General features: G+C 47.0%; 1 protein-coding gene across 1 annotated transcript in view; it reads left to right on the top strand.

The window, feature by feature from the left end:
• Positions 1-10,000, top strand: part of arhgef28a (Rho guanine nucleotide exchange factor (GEF) 28a) — an 85,117-nt gene that overhangs the window by 51,084 nt on the left and 24,033 nt on the right. Inside the window, exons 13-18 of the mRNA XM_042059403.1 lie at positions 1-6; positions 2,328-2,414; positions 3,885-3,927; positions 6,004-6,105; positions 6,734-6,857; positions 9,625-9,760. The exon at positions 1-6 is cut by the window's left edge and continues 112 nt beyond it. Of these exons, the coding sequence (XP_041915337.1) occupies positions 1-6; positions 2,328-2,414; positions 3,885-3,927; positions 6,004-6,105; positions 6,734-6,857; positions 9,625-9,760 (498 nt within the window). The remainder of the gene's footprint in view (positions 7-2,327; positions 2,415-3,884; positions 3,928-6,003; positions 6,106-6,733; positions 6,858-9,624; positions 9,761-10,000) is intronic.

The following is a 10,000-nucleotide window of genomic DNA, read 5'->3' as shown; positions in this document are numbered from 1 at the left end:
CACCAGGTCAGCCTCCTCTCTCACACCTTTCACCTTTCACCTGTCATCCTGACAGTTACTAATAGTGGACAGGCGCGCTGGTCTCCAGACTGGTCCGTTCTGGTCCTCTGGGCATTCTCTAGTCTCCAGACTGGTCCGTTCTGGTCCTCTGGGCATTCTATGGTCTCCAGACTGGTCCGTTCTGGTCCTCTGGGCATTCTCTGAACCTCTGGCTCAGGCTGTCAGTGTAGTAGAGAGAGCTGCTGGTGTCCATTGTTTGATCTATCTCAACACAGATTAGACTATACTGTAAAGAGAGAGGAGAGGGGATACTATTCGCTGCTTGATCTGTCCTGATACAGCTTCAGGAACTACACTAGACTGGACTATAAAGAGAGGAGAGCTAATGGTAACCGCTGTTTGATCGCAGATTCAGGAACTGTGCTATACCGTACTTTACTACAGTGGACCGCACTATACCGTACTGTACTACAGTGGACTGCGCTATACCATTCTGTACTACAGTGGACTGTACTATACCATACTGTACTACAGTGGAATGTACTATATTGGACTGTACTATGAAGAAGGTTGTTCTCTCAGCCTGGATGGTTCTGGTACTGAGATAGCATCATCTAGCATCCGTCATCTAGTGTCAGTGTTGCCTTGTTCTAGATACTGATATACATACAGTAGATTCAAATAATGTCGCTCTCTAGCCTTGTCAGGTTCTCTTTCTTGACGTAAGAGAGAGTCTGTCAGTGCAGAGAGAGTTATTTCAGTCTCACACTGGTGCTGGTTCTGGTGCTGAGACTGGGACATGGAGACAGTTCATACAGAATCTGTCCTGGTTCTAGTTCTGAAACCCAGATATGGACATGGTACTGTAAAAAAGGCACAGTTCTCCTCTCAGTCTGGCTTGCTTTGGTTCCTGCTTTGAGCTGGACATTTAATCTGCGCTGATGTACTGTAGCCTCTTTGTCACCCGCGTTTAATTGGGATACTAAGACAGCCTCATATGAAGACTGCTGGAGTTATCCCTCTCAGTAGTCGCCCTCTCAGATGGTGCTTGCCCTCTCTGTCTGCCCGGAGTCTGGGCCTGGTGCTAACACGCCCATATAGAATGTAGGAAGTCAGCTTGTACGAAGATAGTTGCTCAGATGGCCGACAGTTATTTCAATTTATCTTCGTTTTCGCCTTTGTCTTCGTCTTTATCTTCGTCTCGTCTTTGTCTCTGTCCCTACAGTTCAGGGTCATATAGGCAGTTCATGCATATCATTCCCTCATTCTGGCTCGGTTCGGATTCTGACATCTGCAGACTGCTGGTCAGACAGCTGGAGTTCAGAGTCGTGTTTCTCTCATCTCACTCTCTCTCTCTCCCCTCTGCGATAGTCCAGGGCTGTGTGGCTAGCCTGCGGTTTGGGCAGGTTGGAGTTCCGTCTCTCTCGTCTCTCCTCTGTGATAGTCCAGGGCTGTATGGCTGGCAAGTCTGCGGTTTGGGAAGGTTTGCTGTTCTCCTCACAGGAAGCTTGTTCAGACAGCTTGTTAACCGTGGGTCCTGTTTACATTTCTGTGAAATGAGATCTCTTCCTCACTAATCTCTCTCTCTCTCTCTCTCTTTTTCTCTCTTTCTCTCTCTCTTGTTATTCTGTCAGTTCTGTTTCTCACACTAACTGGCTCATTTGAGCGGGCTCTGGTCAACCTCAGGTTCTGTTTTATTTATTTGCGCTGCACCATTGATATTGAGTGTTGTCTCAAGGCTCTGGTCTCTGAGGGCCCCTGAGAGAAACCATAGAGATGATGACCACAGGAAAGGAAACAGAGAGGTCCACTAGACAACCATATGGATCTGACAGAAATGTTACTTAAATGTTACTTAAAGGTGCAGAATGTGAAGAAACAACCATTTTGACATAATGTCAAAAACACCTATGACATTAACATGACATAATATCAAATACACCTATGACATAAACATGACGTGATGTCAAAGACACCTATGACATAAACATGACGTGATGTCAAAGACACCTATGACATAAAACATGACGTAATGTCAAAAACACCTATGCTCTGTGTTATATCCACTGAAGTTAGCATGAAAACCAGATAGCGCTAGGCCTGGTCTCTTGTAATACCACGTCATACCACATGTGGCACTGTTCATTAAGTGCCGAGTGGCTGCGTTCCAGACAACTCGAAGCCTCCAGATTTCCACATGCCTCTTTTAAATATGTGAGAGTATGAAGGTGTATCTCACACACTCCAGTCTTTCTCAGTCCTGCTACAGGGGCCCTAGTGAGTGGAGTGAAGTTGAGTTGAGTTGTCATGTCCACTGTGTCCTGTAGATGGCGCCTTCTCCAGCAGCAGTGGCAGTCGGTCTCTCTTGCAGGCTCTTTCTCTGTCTAAATCTCTCTACATCCTCAACCCTGTTAGTAAGTACTGGCCTCACACACTCCTTCCCCTCGCTTCTGCTCAATACACCAACGCTAACAGCATGGGGCTACAAGTCTGTGTGTGTGTGTGTGTGTGTGTGTGTGTGTGTGTGTGTGTGTGTGTGTGTGTGTGTGTGTGCGCGTATGCGCGCGCATGTGCGCGGATGTGTGCGTGTCTGTGTGTCTGTACCTGATCATCATCCAGGCTTGCTTCTCTCCAATCCCATGTGTGTGGTAGTGAAATTTTGTGTATATGGGTATGTGTATACATGTGTATGTATTGTACATGTGTGTGTGAAAAGTTTCCGCTGCTGCTGTTTCTCTGTGGCTGCATTGGTACATTATCATATGCTGCTGTTCAGGTGTTAGGTGGAAGGACAGGCTTGTGATGGCATCAAAGTGTGACGTGGTGATCTCCCCAGGCTGATTGAGTGATTCTGCGCATTCCTAAGTGTGTGTGTGTGTGTGTGTGTGTGTGTGTGTGTGTGTGTGTGTGTGTGTGTGTGTGTGTGTGTGTGTGTGTGTGTGTGTGTGTGTGTGTGTGTGTGTGTGTGCGTGTGTGTGTGTGTGTGTGTGTGTGAGTGAATATGAAAAATCACACAAAGGCCCAGTGGTGTGTGTGCATCAAACATCTGCTCTTAAGATCAGGGTTTTGTTCACCGGTGTGTGTGTGTATGTGAATGTGTCATTTCCCCTCCTGACCACACGGCTGGAACCTCTCTCCTTTTTGTCCCCTTCAGGCGAGTGTTAATATCAGCCTACGGCCACATTCACCATCATAATTATATGCTGTAGCAGAACCCAGCCATTTAGAACCACCTCTGGCAGCGCTCAGCCCTTACATGCTTCATTCATAAGACCCCTGCCATGTGCGTTATAGAGGAACGAATCACATGTGCATCATAGAGGAACGAATCACAAGTGTGTTATAGAGGAATGAAACACATGTGCGTTATAGAGCAACAAATCACGTCTATGTTATAGCGTGCGTAATTGAGGGGGAATTACAACCTGCCGTGTGCAGTATTGAGGGTGAATTACGAGCTGCCATGTGCGTTGTAGAGGGTGAATCATGGATTCAGTGGCTCTGCATCGAGGCCTAGTCGCGAGACGCTGCCTCTGAACAGAGGTGGAAAAGTGCAGCTTCAGAAAGTAAAAGTCCTACCACTTATCTGTGCCAACTATTTACTTAAACCAGCTGATTCTACTCTTCAGCCAGGGAGAGCAGCTAATCTGTGAGATCACCTGTGTTAAGTGCACAGGTAGAACCAATAAATGGTTGGACTTTTACTTTCTGAAGCCAGACTTTTCCACCTCTGCCTCTGAATCAATGAAGCTGTGTGAATGACCCCTCTGTGGTGATGTGAGGAGTGCTTGACCCTGTGTGGTTTATCTGCGCCATGTCTCAGATACAGTGTGTGTCTGTGTGTGTTTGTCTGACGGGAATGTTGTTGTTGTTTGTGTCCACAGAGCAGAGAGTGCTTGGCCTCACTGAATCAGCACAGGAGAAAAGGTACGCACATACACACACAGAAACAATCACTTTCTCTCTTTCGCAATTCTCTCTCGTTATTTTCCTTCCCCCTCTCTTTCCTCTCGTTCTTTGTATCCTTCTCTTTCCTCTCGTTCTTTGTATCCCTCTCTTTCCTCTCATTCTCTGTGTCCCTCCTGCTCCCCTGGTCTCTGGTCTACAGTTGGAACTCTCCAGTGTTGCTCTGGCGACTGAGTTGCCAGGAGACCGAAGGGTTCTGTTGTTTAGTTGAGCTGTCTAGAGTGTTTTTATTCTCCTCTTCCTCCCCTTTTCGTAACTCTTTTTTTCTCTCTTTTTTTCTCTCTTTTTTCCATCATGTCTTTTCCACTCTTGTTCTTTTTTAGTCTTTGAGGTTGTTGGTCTTGGGCATGTTATTCAGCAGATAGAGAGTATCATTTGTCCTCAGGCTCTCCGAGGAGGGTCACATCTTTCATCATACGATGCATTTAGGTTCTGGTCAGTCTCACCAAATAAAACAGTGAAAAAAAGAAAATTCTACAGACCATTTGACCCAGAGTTGCCTCTTTGATACTGATTCATAAACTGCACAGGAAATGTTTCCTACATGCATTCAGTTTTACAGGCGGCTTCCTATAGAATCCCTTTCATTTGTCAATCAAACATCTTTTGCGGTAAAGGCGAGCAATCGACCATTTATCTTTGTAAGAAAATACAACAGCAGAGAGAAAGGACAAGAGAGGCCAGAGAAGAGTTGTGCATACTAGTGTGTGTGTGTGTGTGTGTGTGTGTGTGTGTGTGTGTGTGTGTGTGTGTGTGTGTGTGTGTGTGTGTGTGTGTGTGTGTGCGTGCATTGTGGGTGGGTCTGGGCTGAGCAGCGTCTGTGGGCTTTGGAAATAAATACTAGAATGGCAGTGGAACAGCACAATTATTGGCAAGGAAGTTGTTACAGTGTTTCAGGCAGTCTGCACTGTGTGTGTGGTGTGTGTGTGTGTGTGTGTGTGTGTGTGTGTGTGTGTGTGTGTGTGTGTGTGTGTGTGTGTGTGTGTGTGTGTGTGTGTCCATATCCCATATCTGAGTTTTTTGGCTCATGTTACCTTTGATAAGAGGGCCAGGCTGACCTTGTTTTCCCTAATGGACTTCCTCTCTGACAGTCTGGTTATCCCTCCCTCTGTGTCCTCCATGTCTCTCTCTCTTTCTCTCTCTCTCTCTCTCTCTTTCTCTCTCTCTCTCTCTACATCTCTCCCTCTATCCCTCTCTCTGCTCCTCTTCATTACTTTCCCTCTTTGCCACGATCTCTCTTTCTCTCCATCTTCCTCTCTCTCTCTATCTCTCTCTTTCTCTCTCTCTCTCTCTCTCTCTCTCTCTCTCTCTCTCTCCCCTTCTCCCTTCCTTCCTCCCTCCACCCTACGCTCCCCTTTTCTCTGTTCATTCAGTGGAGCAGGGAGTGTGTGTGTGTGTGTGTGTGTGTGTGTGTGTGTGTGTGTGTGTGTGTGTGTGTGTGTGTGTGTGATTGCTGTTGTAGTACTGTAGCACCATCCAGAGGAGACTCACTACAGCGCATATGTGATAGGTTGAGTTAGAGAGGGGTTTGTGCGTGTGTGTGTGTGTGTGTGTGTGTGTGTGTGTGTGTGTGTGTGTGTGTGTGTGTGTGTGTGTGTGTGTATTGCAGACAATGAGCATTGGTCTTGTCCAGTAACGGAGATGGATGATTATATGTGTTTATTTACATAGCGATAAAGAACAAACATGAGGGAGTTCAGTGGAAGAGATAAAGAGAGAGAAATAAAGAGGACAAGAACTGTGTCTTTTCAAAGTCGTGTGTTTACCCTGTGCAGAAGAGGGACATAACAAGGGAAGTGTGTGTGTGTGTGTGTGTGTGTGTGTGTGTGTGTGTGTGCCTATGCATGGGTATGTGTGTGTCTATGCCATTGTGTGTGTGTATGTGTGTGTGTTTGTGTGTGCCCATGCTTGTGTAGTGTGTGTATGCCTACGTGTGTGTGTGTGTGTGTGTGTGTTCCTATGCATGTGTGTGTGTATGCTTATGTGTGCGTGTATGCTTACCCGTGTGTGTGTGTGTGTGTGTGTGTGTGTGTGTAGGGAGTTGAGGTTCCGCAGGAGAGCTCAGTCGGCCGAGGACGAGTCCAATGTGGAGCTGGCCGACTCCCTCCAGCACCTCACACTCTCCGAGTTCCTCAAAGAGTACGTCACGTCACGTCACTGTAGCTAGAGCTCAGTCACGAGCCGCAGTCCACGAACCTGCGCTAGCATTACTGTTAGCATTAGCATGACCGCTAACTCTGACCTTTTAGAGGCCACACATTAGCATGACCTCTGACGTTGACCTCTTAGAGGTCACACTAGCTAGAACCTGACCTCTTGACACCCCTTAACATTCTCTAACATACAATAGTGCCCCACCCCACCCCCACCCCCACCACAACTGCATGTCCTAACAACCCCCTCCCCCTCCTACGAATGTGACACTCATGTCTGCTGTGTCATTTCCTCTGAACGTCCACTGAGGCATCGCTACCCACTAAGTTCTCGTCTGGATTCAGCATGTGACCCAAGTCATGATTCCTCATTGAGGGGCCGCTTGTTCTGTGTAGGTTTCTGCTGGCCTCGCTGTGGGGCATTGTTTGTCTTTTGCTACCTCTCGAGAACCCAACGTAACCCCCCCCCCCCCCACCCCCCCCTCCTCAGCACCTACCCACTACAACTGCATGGTTCCAACAAGCCGACTAACCCTGTGAGCAGTGCGCAGTGCTGCGATGCACTTGCAGCGGGTGGTGTGGGTCACTGACGTCTCGTCTCTCTGTCCGTGCAGGATCGAGGAGGAGGAGTGGGACAGGTACATCATCCCCTCCAAGAACGAGTCGGAGAAGTACAAAGTCAGCCGGACATTCAGCTTCCTCAAGAGCCGCATGTCCAGCACACGCAACAAAAACAAGGTGAGAGAAATACATTAGCAGCCCCCCCCCCCCCCCCCCCCCACACACACACACACACTCTTATACACAGACACACACACACATACACACACATACACGCACACACACACTGACAGATAAGCACACATACAGACAAGCACTCAGCTTCAGCTTGCTCTGGAGCCATGTGTTCAGCACCCTCAGCATAAACAAATTAGGGGAAACAAAAGAATGAGGAAAACGGTACTTAAAAATCATCTGAATGTCTGACAGCTTTTTCCGTACCGGCACTCATGTTGTTGACACAGCGGTGATAAGAGAGCTCAATAGACCTCACACACTGGGACTGTGCACAGTGACGACACTGTCTCAACTATCAGCAGGTCTCACCTACTGGGACACTGTCTCAACACTCAGCAGGTGTCTCGCACACTGGGACATTGTCTCAACACTTTGTAGATCTCACACACTGGGACATGTCTCAACACTTTGTAGATCTCACACACTGGGACATTGTCTCAACACTTTGTAGATCTCACACACTGGGACATTGTCTCAACACTTTGAAGATCTCACACACTGGGACATGTCTCAACACTTTGTAGATCTCACACACTGGGACATTGTCTCAACACTTTGAAGATCTTGCGCACTGGGACACTGTCTTAACGCTTTAAACACTTCTTCTAAACTCCTCATTTAGACCTCCTAACAGCAGGCTGAGCGCCGCTCAAAGCAAAGCTCTTATGTGCAGCTTCAGCACAGTGCATCTGAAGCCTCCTGCCCTCCCTCAGAACTTCATTCTTTCTCTCATTCTCTCTGTTAATCAGTCAATCAGACTATTCAAATAGAATGATTACTGCAGGGCAGACTCAGAATGACGTTTTCCTCTCAAACACGCCAAGAAAGAAAAAGAGCTCCTGAGCTAATACGAAAATCATTTGCATTATGCGGGTCAATGTCCAAGTCCACATGAAAACAAAGCACAAGTCAGTGTGACTCAGATAGGTGATAGGCCTTTTCGTTTCGCTTCATTCTTTTGATAGTATAACATCTCAAGTGTGTCTTAGGGCGTACTGGGCACGGTTAACTTGTACCGTGCCAGAGTACGCTTCTCTCCTGTTCTTGGTCCGCACCCACACTGCATATTATGAAACTGTACCCAGGAACGGTTGGCGCATAGGCATAGGCGCGATCATAAGCCGAACGGTACCAAGCCTGAGACCACCTCCTCAAGCTGACCCGGGCCCGGATTAAACGAACCGGACTTTGGGGTTCGTACGTAGGTTCGGTACGGATGGCATAGTTTGAGCACGCCGTTAAGCACCTTGCATTGCTGCCCTGCAGTAATCGTGCTATTTGAATAAAGTCTGATTGACTGATTAACAGAGAGAATGAGAGAAAGAATGAAGTTCTGAGAACAGCATGAACGTTCTAGTGAAAGATTATTTTAAGGAGGAGTCCACTGTTTTACGGAAAGGTTGTTTTAACGAGGAGTCCACCGTTTTAGTGAAAGGTTGTTTTAAGGAGTTGCTGATATTTAAGCTCAGCAAACATACATTAGAAATCACTAGGAATCACAGGCCACACAGATAAATGTCTAGCAATAAAGTCATTAGACCATGTGATATTGTCTGTGGAAATCGAAAGTTAAAGGAGAATTCCGGTGTGATATTGACCTAAAGTGTGTCCAGTTTCTTCCAGTAGCAACAACTGGAATCCATGCATTTCCACGGAATTATTTTTGAAATCTGATCCCTTATCATACCTGTTCATTCTTATTCGTCGCTCGACTTATCGTGACTAAATTCAAGTTCTCAATGTCTCGTTTTAAATGTCAGGGCCCTCGGAAGTCTACCAATGAAGTGTGAAGATACATTGAGCCTCGTAAATGGTGTAAAACAGTGATTTATTTGCATAGCTAGCCCGATGCCGAAGCACCACCATTGAAAAAGCTGTTGGTAGCATCGGCTAACTAGCGCCAGATTTTGGAGTGCAGGGGACAAGCCGAGATGGGCTATGAGACATACGTTCACACTCGGTATCATGTTTCAACACATTTTAGGTCAATATCACACCGGAATTCTCCTTTAACACTGCCTGTGTTTGTGTTTACTGCGTGTGCATGTGCGTGGGTGTGTGTACTTGAACTTGATTTACCGCCTGTTCAGGTGATCTGTTTAGAGTCGAGTCACAAACATATTGTTCATGTAATCACACCGGTGGGGAAGTCCAGATTTCTGACCGGATATCTGCGTCAGTGTCTGCTGTTTCCTGCTGACATCTTTGCTGAAGGCCGACAGTCCAGTTCTGAAATCATTCACAGGAGACACCTAGAGACGCGACACACGCAAATACTTACAGAGTGTCATCACTCTTTCTCGCGCTCTCTCTCTCTGTCTCTCTCTCGCTCTCTCTCTCTCTTTTCTCTCTCTCTCTCACACACACACACACACAGACAAAATCATACACACACACACACACACACACACACACCAAAGTCCCATGCTTGTCCATGTTAATGATTAACCCATCCAACACTAGTTGGCCTCTTTTAGTGAAACCCCAAATTCTCCTCCAGCAGCACTGAGGCGGAGGCATTCAGCTTTACTAGATCTCATCAAGTCAGCTTGACAGGACCTAAGACTGGAAATCTGTGTGTGTGTGTGTGTGTGTGTGTGTGTGTGTGAGAGAGAGAGAGAGAAGGTGAGAACGTGAAGTGTCTGTGTGTGTGTGTGCGGATGTTGGAGCAGCTGGACTGAGCCTGATGTCTCTGTGGTTCTCTAAGGGAAAGGCGAAGGACCGCGAGGGGAAAGACAGGCAGTCCAACGGCCACCTCTTCTCCTCCGGGTCCTGCGCTGGACAGTCCGTCTGCCTGGTGTGTGACAAGCCAGCCACGGGGAAGGAGTTGCTGCACTGCTCTAGTGAGTACACACACACACACACACACACACACACACACACACACACACACACACACTCATAGACAAACACAAACACACACTTTCATCCACACACGTACTGTATACACAATCAGTCAGACATCCTTCTCATTTTCACTTGTTTCTCTCTTTCTTTATATACACAGTTTGATGTTTGTTTCATTAAAAGATGACAAAAGGGTGTTCAAAGAGAGATTTGTGTGTGTGTATACTTGTGTGTGT

The sequence above is a fragment of the Alosa sapidissima genome, chromosome 13 (assembly GCF_018492685.1).
Source record: "Alosa sapidissima isolate fAloSap1 chromosome 13, fAloSap1.pri, whole genome shotgun sequence".
NCBI lineage: Eukaryota > Metazoa > Chordata > Actinopteri > Clupeiformes > Clupeidae > Alosa > Alosa sapidissima.
Note: the sequence above shows the minus strand (reverse complement) of the source record. Positions and strands in the feature narration are given on the sequence as shown.